Raw genomic sequence first — 21,959 nt, forward strand, 5'->3', positions numbered from 1 at the left:
GTTATGCTTCTATAATGATGAGTTGGGAATAAGTTCATGTACTCTTGAATCTTGTGTTTATTCCAAAATTGGAACCCTTTGCCTAATTTCATAGGTGAAAATATTTTTACTAATTTTGGTTGATGACAATGATAAGAATCAAGAGGTGACGAGGATGCATGCCTCATGAATAATTGGATCTGTGGATTCATTGGGAACCTTGATATGTCATTTTTGATGCTGCTATCCTACTTTAAGGCTGTGTGTTCAAACACTATTTATTCGAAGGCATTGCTTTGGGCTTAAAAAACATAGACATGGTAGATAAAGAACTTGATTTGAGAAATATTTTTCTTCAAGCAGAGGATGTTCCCGTATTCTAAAACATTACATTTAAAAATTAAATTTCATTAAATACAGAGTTATAAATAGATTAATACAATCTTTCAAAAGGATCTAGACCTGTAGTACAACAGAGTACAATGTGTGAAAATTCTGGAAATTGCCGCAGAAAATGCGAGAAACCAATCACACAATGAACATAAGTATTTTTGGACAAATGTCTTTGGAAAAACCTCAATGTGGGGAAAACTAGTTTTCAGATCTGAGGGTTTATATTATTATCTTCAACAAAATTGCTCTTGAAAATTTCCAACTGCTTGCCTGACACTGACAAAGCTCTGACAAAATTTTATCTTCACTTCTGACCAAATCGAGCTGAGAAATTTCACTGTCTATCTTTGCAGATCAACTCGATCCTTTCTAGAAATTTGCACTACCCTCTGGAATTCGCACTGACAATCTGGCAGGCTTTGGAAATTCACACTACCCTTCCTGGGAATTCACATTGCCATTGGAAACTCGATTTTCCCTTCCTGGCAACTCGCACTGCCTCTTGGAATTTGATCTGGCAATTCGCACTGGTAAGTTGGCAAACTCGAATTGGCAAATTCAGCCTCATGCAGAAATAATTTGGCCTCCTCCTACATAAATAATTCGACCTCCTTCTGTCACTCAGAATCTGGAAACCTCTGTGAAGAATAAACTCTGCCAAATTTCTTCTCAATCATTGCTGCTGAAACCCTCCTGGTGTCTTCCAATGTCGCCCATCGATCTGCCTTTATAATCTCTCATTCACAAATGAATGGCCAAGATTAGAAGTTATCTTCTTCCAATTGATGGTTAAGATCATCTTAGAAACTTTCTACAAGCTTCTGGAGGCAACTCAATCTTTTTTCAACTAGTGTCAATTAATTATCCACTTCTCTTAGACTTAGGAAATATTAAAAAATCATTAATTGACATAATTAAGACATTTTCCCTTTGTGAAACATAGGAACTTTTTTTAAGGGTGGTTGATAGACACTGGGTGGCCGCTACATCCATGGGAAAAATCCAGGCAGATCAACCCGAAGGGATCTACCCGCCGGCCAAACAAGGTCTAACCCCAAGGGCATCGAGGAGATTTGACCTTGTGACCTCCCAACTGGCGAGGTACTTAGCAATGGGAACTCGACTAATTGAGCTAACCCTTGGGGCTAAAACATAGGAAAACATCAATGTTCCACCAAGGTTCCAGGACGAGGGAGCGAGGGGGCGCGGGAGCGGCCTATGCAAAAGCTCCCTACAATTTTTTAGGAAACGTGGGGGAGCGTCAGGGTCTTAAAAATTTATAAATATAAAATGTAATTTATTAATTGAGTCCACTATGACAATTTGGTTTGAATTGAAACGCTGCAAAGCATGATCATTGATATGAATTCCTGGAGCAAGAAAGCAATGAATTTGAAAATTTACACAATTCTTCTTAGAAGAAAACTTAAACAATTCTTCTTAGAAGAAAACTTAAACAAAGAGAGAACTGTCCTTAGAAGAAAACTTAAACATAGAGAGAACTCAGAACTATAGTGGATTATGTATAATGATTTTGAGAAACTGGACTTCTAAGTTCTTGACATATTAGTTAGGCAGGTTGTAGATTTTCAACTGATAATATTAATATATGAATAGCCTATTTGGCAATGCTTCCATAGGACTAGCCCATAGGTTTGATATACCTTCACAATTCTGTTTTAGATACTGCTAACCTAGAGAAAAAGTCTAAAAGAAATCATTTTTGGAACTTGGACTTAAACGAAACCTGGATGCTTTTTCCACAGGTAAAGACCATAGGCCTGATATAGTAATAGGCTGACTGTCTATTGTTTATTCAGTTCCCAGGTAACCATTGCGACAGCCATAACCTTGTGCCATAGATTTTTCCAACGACAATCTCATGCAAAAAATGATAGACACATAAGTGGAAGTTACTTTCTTCTTTTCATGTTGTTAGACTGCTTAGTTTCCATTTTATAGATCCTGCTGGTTTCTTTCTTTGAGCTAATGTATATTTTGAACCCTTTAAGTTCTCATGGGATCAAAATTAGATGTCAGGGCAGAATTTTGAGAAATCATATAGGAAAGTAGTTGGGTGGCTGGTGGAATATTAACATTCTGTATTTTAATCAGGTCTTATTATATCAACAATATTATATTTTAGTCAGGTCTCATCAACACAACGCATGGTAGTCAAGGAGGCAGTCTTTTAAGTTTTTACAAGTCGGATTTTTCACCCATACTTGTGGTTAATTGGTTCCTGGAAACAAAATAGTCAGATCCACTTTTTAGAACATGTGACAGTAGGCTCTTTTCCTAAACCTACTATCACCATGAACGGGGAGAGCCCATATTGAACTGATTCAAGGTCTTGGTTTTCCTAGCTTGCACTTTCAACAAATTGTATTAATTCACTGACTTTTTTTAGGTAATTTACCTTTTGTATACAATTCCTAATACAATCAATAATGATACAGGCACTGTTTATTAAAATCCGAACAGTGAAATCCAATGTTGTGAGTGGAGTGCTCAGCGAACTTGCAAACACTGTGAGTGTGTTGTTCATGGTTCAGGGTGCCGTTTTTATAACATGAAACAACGATTTTCCAAAACCCTAAACGTTAATTAACTCTTAATTAAAGATTAAGTTCAGTGTTTAGTTAATTAAAATGGATTTTAATGCATTAAAGGTGTGCCACATCCCCCCTCGTCCCCCCACGCCCCCCCACGTCCCCCCATGCCCCCTTTTTCGGAAACGCCCCCTCAGGAAAGGGAAACGTTTCCCTGGCACGTCCCCCTGAGTTTCCTCCATTTTGGGAGCGTGGGGAAACGTCCCCTACTCGTCCCCAAGTCCCCGGAGCGTGGGGGAGCAAGGAAACTAGACCCCTAGGGGGGGGGGCGAGTCCCTGTGGAACACTGGAAAACATAGGAAAAATTACATGGGCTTGAAGATAATTAATTCCTCTGTTTTCCTAACTTCAATGACACCTCTCAAGACTAGAACACTTGTCTGAGCTACAATATTTAACACAAGGAAACATCAAATGGAGCTGGGGAGAACCAAAGAAAGCCCTTCTGAAATTGAAGTGGATGACTTCCTATAAAAGTATGTGCGATTTTATGTTCAAAGTAAGGTAGATTCATATTATCATGGCAACGAGGTTCACATATTCTAAAACACTACTAGTACTTTTTAAATTAGAATTCACTAATTATAGAGTTAGAAATAGGCTAATACAATCTTTGAAATGGAGTCTAGAGATGTAGTACAATGAAACATCATATAGGGCTAGGGAGAACCATAAAAAGCCATTGTGAAATTGAAGTAGATGATTCCCCATAAAATTATGTGTGATTTTGTGTGTTCAAGTTAAGATAGAGTCAAAATCTCAAGCCAGCACATAAAAACAAGCTAGCAGAAAATGTGTTGTAAAGATACTTAAGCAAGTAATGCTCAAACTATCATGATTTGAATTTTGGACACACATTTAAACACTTTTTGCTGCTACACTATACTACTTGCACAAAGCCTTTGATACAATTTCAAGATGCCTACTAATTAAGAGGCTTAAGACCTCCCATGCTCCCCCTTGAAGAACAATTGAGGTTAGTGCAAGCGCTAAGAGAGCATTAGCTGTACGCTAAATTAAGCAAGTGTTCCTTTTATTATAAGAGGCAAATTTATTACTTGGGACACATTATCTCTTAGAAAGGAATAATAGTAGATCTAGAGAATATTAAAACTTTTAGGGATGGCCTACACCCAAGATTGCTCACCCCATTACATCATTACAGAAGAAGAAAACTAAGATTGAATGGATAGAATAGTGTGAAAAAAACTTCTAGTTATTAAATAAATTGCATACTAGCACGCCCATTCTTAAGATTGTTGACCCAACCAAGGATTTTGTGGTATTTTTAGATGCTTCAAAGAGTGACTTAGTGAGTTCTTTCTCAAAATAGGAATGCGATTTGTATGAATTCAGGAGGCTTAAGAAGCATGCAAAGAACTAGGTCATACATGAAGTAAAACTCATTGCAATAGTTCATGTACTTAGGATGTGGAGACAATTTCTCCAGCGTGAGTTAAGAATATCACAGGGATTTGAAATATTTGCTTTAAATAATAGACTTCAAAGTAAGGCAAGCTTAGAACAAGAGAATGTGCAATAGAAAAATGAGGGTTATAAGTTGGAAGTGAATGGCATTCTTCTACACAAAAATAGAGTTTATGCCCCTAATTCTAATGAATTAAGGAAGTGAGTATTAAAAGAAATGTGTAATGTTCCATATGTTGGATAACTTGGTTATTAGAAGATAATTACAATAGTAAAAAGTCAATATTTTTGGTCAAAAATGAAGAAGGATGTGTTAGATTTCCTTGAACCCAACGCTTGGTATTTAATTCGTAGTAAAACTTATGTATTAAAAGAAATGCGTAATGTTCCATATGTTGGATAACTTGGTTATTAGAAGACAATTACAATAGTAAAAAGTCAATATTTTTGGTCACGAGTGAAGAAGGATGTGTTAGATTTCCTTGAACCCAACGCTTGGTATTTAATTCCTTGTAAAACTTATTGAATAAACACACATCTAGGTTCCTAACAAAAATATTCAACAGAAACAAATAATGATCTCAATCACAATAATACAAACATATTTATGCCCAACAAATCAATTCATCATTAATATTAACTTAGAACCTACTTGGGTTCCCATCTTGGGGTAATGGCATAACTAAGAAAATACATAATACAAAATAAACTTGGATAGATTTAGATCTCCAGGCTCTCTCCACTCCCTTGGACCCAACACTCAGGAGTATCACACTCCTCCTCTAGAGGCTGGTGCCACTGCATGGTGTGTCTTTCTCCCTCTCCCTAGCTTTGCTTTTATAACTTTACATTGAGCCAAAACCCTACTCCTAACCTTAATCTCAAGGTGATTGACGACACATATTAGATATCACCTCACTTGAGATCAACAACTAAGATTAAAACCTATCAAAGTAAATTACTTTACTTTTGATAAGTTTCTATTAGCTCAATAAGACAATATATTAATTTGTAATTTTTCCTAAGTTAGACTTAGACTAAGTTACATGAGCAACTTTCTCAACCTAGAGCAAGTATTCTAAGGAGAAAGTGTGACTCTTGCATGCCTAGACATAAGGCCCATGCATAAGTACCTGCCCGAGCTACAAACTTCAACGCGACCTCTTGGCGAGGGAGGTACTTTTGTCCCTTGGAATGTTGATTTGTGTAGCTTGGAAGGTACTCCAAGCCCTAGGGTTCATGGTTTGGAGGGAAAAGCGCCACAAGGGTCACTTGTGGGCTTGGAACCCAAGCATCGGGTTTTGCACCCATCGAGATTTGGGTGAAAAACATGATGAATTTGAGCTTGAGAAAATTTGAGGTGATAGAGCTTGGGTAACCGATTCCAACGCTCCAAAGATCACTCAAATAGGAGCTCTAGAAACGAAGTAATGCATTTTGGAAGTTGACAATTAATTATGGACAACCAAAGTCATGTAGGCTTGAGGAATTCATCGAGGAGACATGTCCCTTCAAATGAATTCGTGGAGCCCCTCATTTGTGTATAAATAGAGGGTGAAGGAGATTCATTTTAATCATCCATTTTTGCAACACACACTTGAAGAAAAGGACTCGTTAGAGGAGGAAGAGAATTCAAATTTCTTACCTTGATTGGGCTGAAGGTAGAAGAAAAGATAGCGTGGAAAAGAGGTAGTGTAGGAACTTTTTGGAGGTTGTTTTGCGGTCTGTTCACACTTTATAGGGAGGCCGAGATAGGTAAGGAGCTAGGAAAGTCTATTGTGGCACCTTTGAAGGGTAACGAAACTTTGTTTGGGCAAAACGTAAGGCACAAGAATGCTGTGTGGTAGGCCGCAAGCCATAACACCACAACTAAGCAATTGCATAGGTCTATTTAGCGCTGCGTTGTGCCCTAATCTCCAATGTGGAAGCAGAGGGATCATTCTAAGGTAGGCCGCAGGGAGTGATCATTGTTGGAGGGCTATTCAGGGGTCGGTTAAGGGCTTTTGCAGCCTGTTAAATAAGCCCTAACCAGAGACAGTCAAGGGTAGTGTGGGACAATAGACTTGGAGCCAAGGTATGTGTGTTGGGTCAAATAAATCGACCAATTTGGATCAGTTGTTGTTGCGGCTTGTTGGTGCCGTGTGGAGGACTTTCCGTGGTGGTGAAGAGTTCAACGTGGAGGGCAACGTGTGGATGTCCAAAGTAGCCCTAGACTAACAATCTTGTAGGGACGAAGATAGTTGAAGATTGGCTGAAGTTTGTAGCCTTATGAGTAGCTCCTGGATGGACGAAAGAGGCTACTAGAAGGCAGATTGGAGCTTGGGAATTGGCCAACCTAGAGAGCAAATTTATGAGCTCGTGTACATGTAGCAGAAGTGACATGCAACAATTTTAGGTGGCAGCCCTCTTGGAGTCTTGATGTGTAGTGGCCTTAATGGACTAAGGTACTACTAGTGAGCAGTAAGAAAGCGAAGGACTGATCGGACAAGATACGACATAGACACTGCAACGAAGTTTATCATTGTATCTTGTATACCATAGACTGTTGTATTATTCAGATTTGGTTTAATATAACGAAGATTGGGATTGTACAATATTGTACAATCTTGTTAAAAATTGTGTATACTTGTGTACATGTGATTTACTGCTTTATATTTTCCATTGTGCAACTTTGTTCTTGTTGAGATTCTTGGTTTGGTAGCGTCAGTGATTTTAAGATTCTAATCTAGACCTAAGATCATGGAAATTCGACATGGAACTATCTTCGATCCTGGCTCTGCATCAGCTACCTTAGTTACTCTCTCTGAACTAGAAGCCTTCTTGGCCACTTGGTTTGGAAAGATTTTCGAATTCCAACTTCTCTTGGTGTTGTTATTAGAAGCCTCCTACTCTTGAACAACCTTCTTGATAGACTTGAAGGAATCTATCGACTACTCCTTCCTACTTGAACTTGAAGGCTGACTCCCTCTGGGTTGCTTAACCTTTGGAGCCTCCCGCTCCTTGTTCTCTATCACTACAATGCTTGTTTTCATTGCTTCTGTGCTAAGTCCTTCTAGCACGATTGTGGATATGCCCTTGGTCCTTTAAGACACCCGCAAAACTATGTTGCAGGAAACGTGGTATAGAGGTCTGTTTCCGTACGGAAACGGGTACGAAACGCGGAAACGCGTTTGGTATGGCCGTGAAACGCGTTTCCGGCCGTACTGCCACGTTTCCCGAAATGGAAACGTGGCCAGTATGGCTGGAAACGCGTTTCACGGCCGTACGACTCACGTTTCCTCATTAACTTGCGTTTTTTAAATTTGTTTTTAATTTACTTTTAGGGTATGTTAGTGACTTGTTGCTTCTAGATGCGTGTTTAAAGTTATAAAAGTGAATTTTTGCCCTAGTGTTGATATGCAGTTCATCAGGAAGTTTGAGGGATATGCAGTTCATGGTAATGTTAAATTCTTAAAGTAAAAGTGATATTCTCCTTTATTTTTCATTTTCATCCTTTTACTTAAATTTTTAACATTACCATGAAATGACTCAGGATGTTTGAGAGTGGTTTCGCCCGCATTGGATTTCATATGGAGAAAATAGAATTTTAGATCTCACTCAAAATCCAGCAGACTTATTTGTTTTTCAGGATTGGAGGGATTGCAATGTTTCCATTGGATTTTATCATGTACTAGGGTATGGAACTTGTATTTAATCAAGAGAACCAAGCCCTCTATGCAAGGGAAACTCCCAATAATCAAGATCATGTAGGGTACTAGGGTATGAAACGTGTATTTAATCAAGAGCACTAAGGTCGTTCGACTATGTAGGAGACTCCCAATACAACAGTGGTCCTTCTAAAGAATGGGATGTGGATGCAGAAAATCCTGATTTGGATCTCTCTCTTGCAGCCTTATAGTCTTTCTTGTACTTGCAGCCTCATATATTAATATAAATAAAGGCTAATTTTGAGATTTGGATATATAGTAAAGGTTGCTTTTGGATATTCCGATATTTTTATTTTCATTATGTGATCATTCATGAGTAAATGTGATCTAAATTAAATCTTAATGTTTAAGTGTAATAAATTATAATGTATCATTTATGCTTTATGATTGCACATATATATATATATATATTTAAATATTTTCAATATATATATATATATATATATATATATATATATTCGCGTTTCCCCGTTTCCAAAATTTGGGGAGGTCACGTTTCGTATCGCTTCCCGTTTCGGAAACTCGTACCCGTTTCCCCGTTTTGTGCAACTTAGCCGCAAAATTTATTGCCAATCCCCTGACTGGTACAGTCTCCCTCTCTCCCTCTGAGGGTTGACCTCCACTAATACTCTTGGCTGTTGGTATCGTCCTTCATATCTGCTATGTCAACTTAACTTTGCCGACATTTCTAATCACAACTTGTTGCGACAAAGCCCTTGCCCAACAACTCCTTGCTGCTTAATGCATCCTGCAGTTACTCAATCATGCCTAATGTGGTGACTCACTCCCTCTTGAGCCTGCTCACTTTTTCTGAAGCTTGACTCTATTGACTCCATACCGCAAGCCTTCTTGGCCCTCAAGGTCTCTGCTTGATCTTTACCCCAAGTTTCTGACTTGGATCTCTTGTGGCTATCTCAACACTCTGACCATCTTGGTTCTGCCTTCATGACCCATACAAACAGTCTGCCATAGTTAGCCAACTCTCTTGGCATAGTTCTTCAAAACACAATTGCTACCTGGAACAATTCCTACAACTCCCTCCTAAAGCTGTCACATGTGAAAATCTCATATCCAACTGCCCTTCTTAGATACCATGCTTTGATACCATGTGAGATTTTGGGCACTAGACTTAGTGTGCGCGCACACACACACACACAAGATTTGGTAACAACTTCCTATTAACTTTACACAACTAATGAATTGAAACAAATTGATGTGTTGAACCAAAGACAAATTTAGCACGACGAAACTTATAAAACCAACAATTAGATCATGCATAGTAACATATTACACAAGTTTTTTTCAGTCAACAATTCTTCATTAATTTTTTTTAAAACCTACTCAGGCTTCGTTACTGGGATAGTGGTCTTATATTTGCCCTCAATTTGGTTGATCTAGATCTCCTTTGTTTCTCTGTGCTGTTTCCTCAAATCCAACACAACTGAGTATCTCACTCACAACAAAGCTATGATATTACTCAGGAAAATCTCTTTCTTACTTGAGAGATTCTCTCTCTCAATGTCTCGTGCTCCTGCACATCTTTGTGCCCTACTCGGCCCTCTTGGCCCTCTCCATAGGCCCTCTTGGCTCTCTTGCTAAGCCACATGAATGAATCACTCACTTTTGTACTTTTACTTTTCCAAAGGGTGTAATACCATGGGTCATTGGAATACCATGGGCCTATGGGTGCAAAGCCCCATCACTTAGTCCACTTGCCCCACACGTGAGAATGTGGATGATTTTATATATCTAAGTGCATGGAATGTCAAGGAATAAAGGTTGAGCATAGATGTCTAGAAGGTTTGCTACAATCATTACCAACTCTACACTGGAAATGGGAAGTGGTAACTATTGATTTATAACTAAGCTGCCCATGACAACAAGGCAACATGATTCAATGATGGTAGTGGTGGCTCACAAGGAAACTAGGTAACACAAGTTTACTTGAAAGGGATTGTCGAGTTGTATTGGATACGTAAACCAATCATTTTAGGAAGAGATCCAAAGTTTACCTAGCTTTTGCAAATGATTATTTAAGGGTTTTGTTACAAACTCAAACTTTTGTGCAGCCTATAGTCCATAAATAGATGGGCAAATTGAGAGAGTCAATCAAGTGATTGAAGACATGATAATGTGTATGTGATGGACAAGCCACCCAAGAGGGTGGATTACTTGCATTAGTAGAATTTTCTCACAATAATAGATATCAAGCTTCATTGAAGATGAGTCCATTTGAGGCATTGTATAGTAGAAAGTTTAGGATTTAGTTGAGACAATCCAATAGGCTAATTAGTACTTGGGCAATAGGTTCTTAGAGAAATGGAAGAACAATTGGTCACGATCAAGCAAAATTTAAACGTAGCACCAGACATGGAAAATGTTATGTAGATAAAGGCATAACGCCAAGGGAATATAAAATTAGAGACCATGTGTTTTTGAAAGTGGAACCAAAGAAAAGTAACTTGAAGTTGCATTGCACTAAGCTAGCACCTAATTATTGTTGTCCATTTGTGAACTTGGATAGGATAGGGCTTGATGGATACATGCTTGCATCGCATGCTACCATAAAACTTCATGATGTGTTTTGAGTGTTATTGTTGAAAAATTATGTACATGATCCTATCATTGTGGTTGATTGGGCTTTGATCTAGGTGGAACTAGAAGGAGACTTCTAGGTGCAATCAAGAAGGTCATTGTGATTAGGAATAAAGCCATAGGGCAGGTAAAGGTCCAATGGGTCCATGACAACCCTAAAGGAGCACGTTGGAGCTAGATGTTGCTATGCAGGAGGTATATCTGCATTTATTTTGAAATTTTTTGATATGAAACTTGTTACTATATATAGTGATGATGTACATCGAGGATGGTGCAAAATCTAGGGGGATGGAAACGTAATACCATAGTTTTGATCCCCAAACAAATACTGCTAAGTTGCATGAAACGCTGAAATGTTTCGAAGTTTCTGAAATGGGTACGTTTAGAAACGTCACCTCCCAAAAATGGAAATGTTAGTCGAAACGTCATATATATATATATATATATATATATATATATATATATATATATATATATATATAAGCGAATAAAACATTATCTTTGCAAGAAAAAAAGTAATAAGACCCATGGATGACAATTTAGAAGGAAAAACAAGTCTATAATATATATTATCTCTCATAGATGATTACATGATGGCCGAGTTTCGGTCAAGTTTCAGAGTTTTGGGTATGGGTACGGCCGAAACGCTGGGTTCCTAGAAGTTTCGTGCAACGCAACAATACTGTAAATGTGTACATGATGAATGGCTAGAAGTTGGACAATTGTAATTTGTAATTTGTAATTGAATGTTGATATAAACACATAACATGCTGCAAAAGAGGAAAGACAAAGAATAGTGGGCTGGGAATTAATTGCATGAAGGAGGTTTGCGGGCTCTCTAGAAAGATACATGGCCCTTTTATGCCATTCAATCTTTACTATGCCTTTTTGGCCTTGTTGGGTGAGAGTTTGAATTATTGTGGAGTTCAAATTACTAGGTGGTTCAAGTGGCCATTCTATTCAAAGTTCAAACCATAAGCTCCCTGCTGCACCAATTCTCTCTGCAATGGAGGCCACTCTGAGTTAAGGCTATGAATGCACAAGGGTGAATTTACCTATGGCTGGCCCTAACTCTCTTCACACAATCCAATTCCCATGTTCACAGTGAATTTTCAAGCTACAGCAATCCCAATCCACAGCCCTCTTTCCCCATCATCCTACACCCATGGAATAGGATTAGGATCCCCTTCTCTGTTGAGTAGTCTCTCAAGCTATCCCACTTCTAGGGCACTAACTGGCGAAAAAAAATCTCACTACTGGGATTCTAAGGATCCTCAGCTGTAGTTCAATACTTCAATGACAGCAACTGCCATTACATACATCCTTAATTTTCTTTGTAATTTTCAGTTGTAACTCAGCATGATTTATTTAGCACTTCAATGGTCTCGCTTAGACTCTGAGAAAACTCTCCCAAATTTCCCCAACAAAAGGGTAATTTAAGTTCTCCCAATCAAAATTGATAATTCAAGTCCCCCCACCAATTGGAATTTGAACCAAAATGGTAGTTTGAATAGAATGGCCACATGAACTGCCTAGTAATTTGAACTCCACAATAATTCAAACTCTCTCCCAACATGGCCAAAAAGGCATAGTAAAGATTGTATAGCATAAACGGGCCATGTATCTTTCTAGAGAGCCTGTGAAACTTTGGTGGAACGTCTTTCTACAGACAATTGGTGTATAATGCCTACACAGATAAGTGTTCATGACTTGTGGTCTTGCTGAATTAATGTCGGTTGTGTCTTGGATTATATTAATTGCTATTTTGTTCAGTTCTATTTGCAAGTTTAAGTCTGCATTTTAAAGGTATAGTGCCATGGGAATTGAATGGTTCAATTATATTGTATAAGCCTTTACGTGTTAATTAGTTAATAGCAGGGCAATGCAGAAGGTATCAGGACATGTAATTCATAGATATGATATCATTGCAACAAATTTGGAGTGAAAAACGGTGGCTCCAAGAAGACCACATATCCTCAACAGACTATGGTGAACCTTGAAAAGACAGATTATCATTCTGCAAAGACAAATTTATGACCCTTAACCTTTATAACAAGATGCCACTATAGCCTATAACTAATCTCACCTAAACAGGAGAGGAGGCAAAAATTATGACCTTTTACACTCATCTTGGAGTGTTAATCTCTGGCCCATTTTTCTATGTTGATCTTGGCTGCAGAATGAGGCATGAGTAGAGGTTATAAGTTTATCGATGTCTAACAAATGATCAAAGCATGAGTAGAGGATGTGCAGTGTTAAGGACAATTGAGAGACATCCTTTCAAGTTAAACTCCAGGATATCAGGATAAGGCCTGCCTCTTTCACATACTTGTGACACCTTCTCTCCTATTGGTTGGTAGGTTTGGAGCAGATACCCAGGGCAAACAGGTTCAATCCACATCAAAAGTGTACTTGTGACTTTGCTGTCAAAATAAATTCAGTGATTTGTTTTAAAAAAATTCAGAAATTGTTGAAGGCCATAGTGATTTAATTCGTTAGGTACGGTGAAATTGTATCCCATGAGTTGGCATTTAGATTATCGACATGATTTTGCACAATATATATATATTATAGGGCTTCCTCTTTCACATACTGGTGACAGCTTCTCTCCTATACAGTTTGGAAGTTTGGAGCATATATCTAAGGCAAGTAGGTTCGAGCCATATTAAAATGATACTCATTACTATGCTATCGAACGAAATTCATTGATTTGTTTTTGTTTTTTTTGAAATTGTTGAATGCCAGTTCATGGCATTTAAGTTTGTCAGATTTAGCGAAATTAATCACCATGAATTGGCATTTAGTTTATGGACCATGTTTTTGAACAATATATGATCGTAGTACTTGTTTTCCATATTCATAATTATGATTTAATTTGACTTATTTTTAGAGTATTCTAACAAGGCCACAATTTTGCCTGGAAAATAATGGAAATTCTGGCAAGATTTTGACAAACTCTGGCTGAAATTTATGGAAATCTGGGTTACAGATGTCAAGCTTCAGGATTTTGGGTGCCTCAGTGGTTGTTGATGGTGCTGAATCCATTTCCAATATCAAAAAAGCGATTCAAACCAGTGTTGCGAATATCTCGATAACATCCCGATTTTATGTCGAAATCACGATTTTTTGTCCTAGCCGACGTTTGCTGATTTTTAAAGATATTTTTATGGTATCTTAATTTTGCCGATGTTTGCCTATTTTTTACTGATATTTTCCGGATTTTTACGATTTTTTGGTTTTCTGAACCCTTGACGGTTCTATCCCGATGCCGATGTTCGCAACATTGATCCAAACACTCCTGCAGCCAGATTTTTTGAAAAATTTCTTGACAGATTCCGGCAAGAAATTTTCCATCCAGGTGAAATTGTGGCCTCGGTAGACAACACCCTTATTTTTGGATCAAATTTGAAGTTATCTTTTTTTTAATAAATTTGTGTTTTACTCGGATATACAATGTTATAACAAAATTTGCCTAATTCTTTTTGCCATACTATTTCATATTTTTTTATTGGTGGGTTTTATTTTATATTTTATATTCTATTTTTTATTTTTTCCAATCTGAATTTTGGTGTCAGCAGTTTGAAACATAAACAAGAGCAGGGTTGCAGCTTGTAATCATTTGTTATCCATTGTGGCTAGAAATGTGAAATGTTTTTGCATTATTTGGAATAATTTTTTGGAGTCCTTTGAGTTTGTGGAAACCTGCTTTCAGTTGTTATATTTGTGTGCTTTTGGTCAAGATTCTAACCGGAAATTGGATATCTTCTGACAGTTCACGGTGCCAGGAAAGCCAAAGGGAAGCAGCGTTGTTATTAGGGCAGTTTGCAACAACAGATCCTGAATGCAAGGTATTAGATGGCCCTGTGCCCCTTTTAGTAATTGTTAGTTTTAAATTTTGGGCATCATAGCAGAAAATTATCTTTTGATTGGGCTGGAAGTTGAACGATGGTGCTTTTATTTTCTTTTACAACTCTCAAATCTTTTTTATGCTGTATAATACATTTACAACAGAAATATTTGTTATGTGACCTCTACATAACTTTGTGCTTTAGTTATGTACCTACCTTCTTGAATAAGCCTTTTACATGTATTTGTGAAGCTTATTCAATATCTATTTGAGTGAACATTATTATTTTGTTTTCTCTAATGTAAGAAATAAATTATGTTAACTTATTTCTCAAGTAGATATTCTGGAAAGATGGGGTTAAAAGGTGAAACCTGGGGAAGGTATAAACATGAGGGATGAAATGAAGTGAGATCTTTCTGTAATCTTGATGATTTAGGTGTTTTATGTATGTGTAGGTTCACATTGTCCAACGTGGTGCTGTTCGTCCTCTTTCTAAAATGCTCCAATTGCCAGATGCCCAACTCAAGGAGATGGCAGCATTTGCTCTTGGTAGATTAGCACAGGTTTTGAATATATGAAATGATCTATTTTGTCCCAGTTGTAGTGGTTTGGCACTCTTTTCTTCATTTCTTGTTTGGAAATTACAATCCTTTTCATTGAATCTTTGCTTTCAAGTTTTGCTATGGAGTTAGTCATATCATTTTTCCTCTAATTTCTAAGGTTTTATTTTGAAGCACTTGTTGTTGACAAGCAGAATTCACACAACCAAGCTGGCATTGTCCATGAAGGGGGACTAATACCGCTTCTTGATCTTCTAGAGTCTAAAAATGGGTCTCTTCAACACAATGCAGCTTTTGCTCTTTATGGGCTTGCAGATAATGAGGTCGCTTAAAAGCTTGTATTCTGGTGCCTCTAGGACTTGTCTGATTTTACCATATGATTTGTATTTTAAAAATGTGATTCATCTTTAAATTTATAACTATTATCATTGAATATTCTGCATATATTTGGCCTTTTCTGAGCAGTTGAAATACATTCTGTCCTTGACTGTTTGATTGGAGAAGTCTTGCTGAGCTAGATGTCATTTGTTATGTTTTTAGGATAATATATCTGACATCACAAAGGAGGGAGGTGTTCAAAAGTTACAAGATGTAGAATTGATTGTCCAGGTAAGGTTGACTTAGGAGGTCTATGTTTCTATCAGCACTCATCATTTGCAGGGAGAGGTAATCTTGTCTGACTGCATTATCAAATGATTTGTTTTCCTGATGCTGTCATTTCTGTTGTCTAAATGTCTTATATTTTTAATGACCTTAATGATTTTTAAGATATTGTATTCTGTCTTCAGGCATCAAAGGACTGTGTTGCCAAGACTTTAAAGAGGATTGAAGAAAAAATTCATGGAAGAGTGAGATTCCTTGTTCCTTGGATATTGTTGTATATAGTTAACTGTCAGGCTTTCACATTTCTGAATTTTCTGATTTAGTTTTGTTTAAAAGATATAGCATTCAGATTGATAATAAAATTCCTTGCTTAGTGAGAGTTGTGATGATATGGTTTTATGTTTTTAATAATGACTGATTGTTATTACCTCAAAATCTATAAAATATATAAAACAGCGCAGCATGGATATGTTTTATTTTCAATTAAGTTTTAAAATATTTAGGGAAGTCTAAGTAAGAAAAAAGCTCCCATGTTAATTTAGAAAAGGTAAACAAGGTGAAAACTACCTTATTTTAGTAGCCAAATAAGAACAATGCACCCTAGAGACATTTGGGCATCCTAAAGGAAATATATTATTAGCTTAAGTGTGTGAATTTATCATTAGTGTTCATTTGCTTTGGTAAAAGTGGATAAGATAAGATATTCTTATTAATGTCCAACGAATGACATCAAAAGTAGGTCAGTGGGACTGAACAATACAACCAGTTTGAATACAATGTGGGAGTGCAAGCACAGCTGCTAGATAATGCAAAAAATAACATAAAAGAAAGTGGAGAATAAACAAGGAAAGGATATGTAGTGCTTTTAGGCCACTGAACAGTGAAAGTAGAACTAGGCCCAACAAATTATAATTAAAGAGGACTTTCTCCTCCAAAAGGGGAGCAATTTTTCTTCACTCAACACATAGCTTGAGGGTCTCTAGGAAGGTGCAGATTAAATTACCTTAAGATTGGTTACAGCAGTATTCAAATTTCAAGGGCTACACTTTGAATATTCGAGGGGTTTTGTCTGTGTTTCAGCAAATTTAAGAGCAGTCTGTGATTTTTTAGGAATCTGGTATTGTTACAGTTTAACATTGTTTTTGTAGCTGTTTTATCCATGTTTTGTGGCAAAGGTTGAACCTCTTTCAGCTGGGTCTTTTGACACCTGTATAAATTCAGATTTATAGCAGAATCAGATCTATGGGTTGTTATTTATTATTGCTGTTTTTGGTGTAGCTGTTCTATCCTTTGTTTTGTGGAAAGGGTCCATTCTCTTCATAAATTCAGATATATAACAGATCTATGGATTGTTATTTACTATTACTGTTTTTGGTATATGCTTTTGTGTGGATGGGAACATACTATGTAGCAACAAAAGGGGGTTGAAGTGCTCATGTCAATCACACGAGCTTCCTTTACTAGTGTGTAGGTCCTAGAGAATGTGTGAATTGACGATTTCTCCTGTTTTGCAACTATATATTTTGAAATAAAATGCTTCCCCGAACTTCTAAAATTGAACAGTAAATTATGTATATTGTGACTGGTATTTAATACAAAACACATGGGCCACAAATGCTAGCAAAAGTTAAAATCTCCTGTTAGCCTATCTAATTCCCCTTGGCCAGAAACTTAAAAATTGTAAAATATAAAGTCTGGAACATGATACGGTAAGCAGTTAATAAGCCCATATCCTGCTAAAAGCTTAAGATTGCAAACATGCTTATGCAGCGGTCAGGATAAGCCAAGCCCTCGGTGGAAGATCACTGTGGTCCTGCAGTCCCCTGCACCCCCACCCACCTCACAAATCAGCCATCTGCAGTATGTCATGCACAGTAACTATCAGCTTCCATCTATCCTTGGCAGGTTCAGGAGGCTTCTTGTCCTCTGAAAACTTATCATTCTATTTACCATCAGGCGTGCCACGTGGCCAGTTGTGATCCTTGCATCTATAATATATATAGACTACTTGCTTGGTGCTTGACAGTTTATCATTGTTTAATAATTGGTGACTCCGAGGTTCACACTCGTAACTTATGGTACCCTCACGTTTAAGCTTTTACATTTTCGACATTTTGTACTGATGCCAAATCTTTTGATTGATTGAGAATTTTATTACCTGAGATTCCAATTTTTGACTTTATCTTGAGACACAGTTGTCACTTTGGTGGATATAGACTGGATGATTTTTTGGTATGTTTATTGTTAACGCTTTTACTTGATATCGTTTTTGCTGATATCCAATGTTTTGATTGGCAGGTATTGAAGCACTTACTTTATCTAATGCGTGTATCAGATAAAATTGTTCAAAGACGCGTTGCTTTGGCTCTTGCTCATCTTTGTTGTGTTGATGACCAGAGAATGATCTTCATTGATAACAATGGTAAAAATAATGGGGTTTGACATATTATATCTCTTTTGGCTATGCAATGTTGTACAATGTCTAGCTCAGCCAAATGTATTTCTTGATTTTCTGAGTGGAATAAGTTTGTACAAGATATGACTATTAGAAGAAAAATGTTAATATTAAATTTAGATAATATTTTGACATGCAGGTTTGGATGTACTACTTGGACTATTTGAGCCTGGTTCAAATTCAAAACAACAACATGATGGTGCTGTAGCATTACATACTCTTGCAAAAAGGGCTACTGCTGATTGTCCAATAGATGCCGCTCTTCCGCCTCCAACACCCCAGGTCTACAATAGAGACATTACACAATAACCATGTTATTTTGTCTTCTGCTAACTATAAAATTCTAAATATTGGAGTTAAAAAGTAGGTCATAGTACAAATATTTAAATGTTTGCATTTCCAAAGAGAATGCTGGGGAAATCAGTTGAGAATACTTGAAATGAAGAGAGAGTCTTGGGGTGCAGGAGATGAAAGAGGTGGGTGATTAATTTCATGTAAACATGGTGCTTAAATTTCGGCTCAACATGTAGTTAAACAGTGTGCACTTTAGAAAGGAAACCTGTTCAATAAGCAAAAAATCGAGCAACATTCTCCCTCTAAAACTGCAGGTAATTTTAGCTCAAAAGTATATCAATTTTCGAAGTTTGAGAAGTTAAGAACCTTCAGACTAGTGTTATAAGACTCACAAACATGGCTTGGCACCTAAATTGGGCTGAGTTGATGTGCTAATGAGTCAAGCTTGCCTCACGTGAGTCTGATTTGTTGGTGGCAAATGTGACTCACGTAGTTGTGGGTCAAACTCTGACCCACGAGTACTTGCCGAGTATTTTGCGAATTGGTGAGTTAAACTTGCAGGGCTGTCGTAAACTTGGGCCCCAAAGTAAACTCAAACAACAAAAGTATCCCTGTTATGAATTTTTTTATTGCGCCGAGAGGTGCTCTCCAGCCCAGTATGGAAGAGATGCTGTAAGGTTAGGTTATGTTGTGATGTTATGTTATGTAAACATTTTGACTCGGTCAAATTCGATAACAATAAAAATAAAGGTAAAATACAATTTAACAAAATTAAAAATTAAAATATAAAACTAATAATTATAATTATTAATCAAAACATTTTGACTAGGTCAAATTACATAGAATTAAAAATAAAAATAAAAATAATAAAAATAATAATTATAATGATCAATTATTAATAATAAAACCAGCCTAGATCCATCTTAAGTTTTACCTCTGGATCTACTAAGTGCCGAGAGGGATAAAATCTCTTGAGGTGCAAACTTCTTTTAGAGTGAAAAGAGATTTGATCCCTTTCTGCGCTTGGTAGATCCAGAGTTCAAATGGATCTAGGCTGGTTAGCTGTCTTTCCTGAGCCTGAGTCAAACTCTTACTCAGGCGTTGCTGAATTTGGAACATTGCTGCAGATAATTGTAGCCATGTTGGCTTCAATGATCCAATGAGCCCCATGTCTAAATTACTGAAGTTTAAATATTACTGACAGTACTTGGCACTATACAATCTACACATATTTTATTGGACATTTTGATGACCCCAAGACAAAATGCCAAAAAATGAATGAGCACTAAAAGCATAGCTCTAGGCACGCGCCAACCAGGGTCTCAACCTTAGATTAGTTTTCACTGTCATAGGATTTTGATATTGTACACGTTAGGCTGATTGGTAAGCTGTGAGGCAGTGGAAATTAGGCTTCATTGATTGATTTCATTATTCTGGTAGATGCTAAGCTTTTTAGTATACTAGACTGCAAGGAAGCTGTTAAGATATCTTATACATAATGGGGTTCTAGAGCAACAATCGATTTCTTAAATGTCGAAACACACTACATGTAATTTTAACAAAATTTGAGAATGATAATCTACAAAATTCTAAGAGGATGTTCCACATTCTGCTTACTTTTCTTGAAGCAAAAAAAAGGGCTAGAGTTGGTGGTTAATTGTTAGAAATTATTTGAGATTGTGTTGACTTTTGGAACATTACTTCATTGAATGTAGCAATAATCTTCAATGTTCCACCAAGTTTCTGGGACATGGGGGCGAGGGAGTGGGGATAGCGGGAGCAGCCTATGTAAAAGCTCCCCACCAATTTTTAGGAAACGTGGGAGACGTTGGGGTCTTAAAAACTTATAGATATAAAAATATATGATATATCATTGAAATTTTAATATTTATAATGTAATTGTCTTTATCATTATATAATATATAACACTTACATCATGAAGGATAAATGATAAATTGATGAATCATATAACTGAAATCTGAAATAAATTTAAAATGAAAAGCATGATATCATATTATCATACATCATACATCATACATGTGAGTTTGTAACTGTACAGTGTAACTACTAACAATGTACAATGAAAATAAATGTTTAAAATTTAAACCATATTGAAGTTCCAACTATGAATATTGAATATTGAAATAAAAGTCAAGTCTGATACATCAAGAGTCAAGTTTTTATAGAGTCAAGACTCAAGTCTAATATATCATATATCAAGATTCAAAATAAACTGAAGTTTACAACTGAAGTCTGAAACAGAAAAGCAAATGTGAAAGGACGAGAGGACGACTGAGCAAAGTGATATCATGAAAAGATGAAACAATGTGAAATGAACATTGAAAATAAAGTTTAAACCCTTCCCGGTTCATAAAAATTATGATTTGTTTTTCATTAAAAAAATTTGCAATTTTTGTCTAGGAAAACAACCCCTCACGACCCCACATGACCACTTTCGCCTAGGAAATGACTCCATTTGGAGGTTTCAACCCCGAAAATCGAGGAAACGCCCCCTTACAAGTTTCTGCGTGTACCCTGCTTTTTGGGAGCGTGGGGAAACGCCCCCCAGTCGTCCCCAAGTCCCTGGAGCGCGAGGGAGCTAGGAAACTTGACCCCAAGGTGGGGGGATGCGACCCCGTGGAACACTGATAATATTCCATAATATCAGAAAGCAACAATTGTTTTTGCATAAGTATGCAATGCTTGCTTTCTAAAGCAACTGTGGCCAATACTTCAGGGTTTAGAACAATGTCTTTGTTGCTGGTGTATAATTATATGTAAGAAGATGAACATGAGAGCACCTCCACGACATAATCCAAGGAGTGCAAGGAGCTTCTTTGCACTTACGATGAGTAGTTATGCCTACAAAATGTGCTTGGGAGCAGCCACGCTTCAATGGAAACACTCTTGTGATGCTCTTGAAGCTCCTAGAGCTATTCTCTACACATTTTGAGCTTTTTGTAATAGTGCCAAAGCTTCCAAGAGAGGGGAACCAATAGGTAAGAGATTTGGTACTTGAAGATGAAGTGCTTCTCTATCTTGGTCTCATGAAGGATGGTAGAGCTGGTAGGTCTTGTCCCCTTGCATGATGCTGTGATTGGTTTAGACTTGAAGACGATGAGAACCAACCCGAAACTGCGAAAGGGGATCTAGAGAGCATGCACCTAGTGTCGAAGCATGTAGGGGCCCAAACAATAAGGCCATTGCTCAACTCCAGAAAGTGCTTTGAATAGAAGGTCATCTTGGGGCATATTCCACTCGGACGATCAACCCAACTAACCTAGATAAACTGTTTGATGATGTCCTCTTTGATGATCCTACTCAATTTCTTAGTCAACAAGAATTGATTAGGGGCTATGTCAAAAGGTTTGTTGAACTTCAACCTTGAGGTTTGGGATTCGACGAACCTAAACCAATTTTTGAGGTTCGACAAACCTCATCAAACTTCATGGCCATTAATCGTATCCATGGCTTAGGCTCATAACA

General features: G+C 37.2%; 1 protein-coding gene across 1 annotated transcript in view; it reads left to right on the forward strand.

The window, feature by feature from the left end:
- The window catches only part of LOC149154761 (ARM REPEAT PROTEIN INTERACTING WITH ABF2-like), a 118,871-nt gene that overhangs the window by 81,259 nt on the left and 15,653 nt on the right, over positions 1-21,959 (forward strand). Inside the window, exons 7-13 of the mRNA XM_089440984.1 lie at positions 14,487-14,562; positions 15,017-15,124; positions 15,316-15,444; positions 15,662-15,730; positions 15,910-15,969; positions 18,023-18,146; positions 18,319-18,461. Coding sequence (XP_089297110.1) covers positions 14,487-14,562; positions 15,017-15,124; positions 15,316-15,444; positions 15,662-15,730; positions 15,910-15,969; positions 18,023-18,146; positions 18,319-18,461 — 709 coding nt within the window. The remainder of the gene's footprint in view (positions 1-14,486; positions 14,563-15,016; positions 15,125-15,315; positions 15,445-15,661; positions 15,731-15,909; positions 15,970-18,022; positions 18,147-18,318; positions 18,462-21,959) is intronic.

Source organism: Pinus tabuliformis, chromosome 9, assembly GCF_031772625.1.
Source record: "Pinus tabuliformis cultivar Carrire ecotype Pingquan chromosome 9, CPIR1, whole genome shotgun sequence".
Lineage (NCBI taxonomy): Eukaryota > Viridiplantae > Streptophyta > Pinopsida > Pinales > Pinaceae > Pinus > Pinus tabuliformis.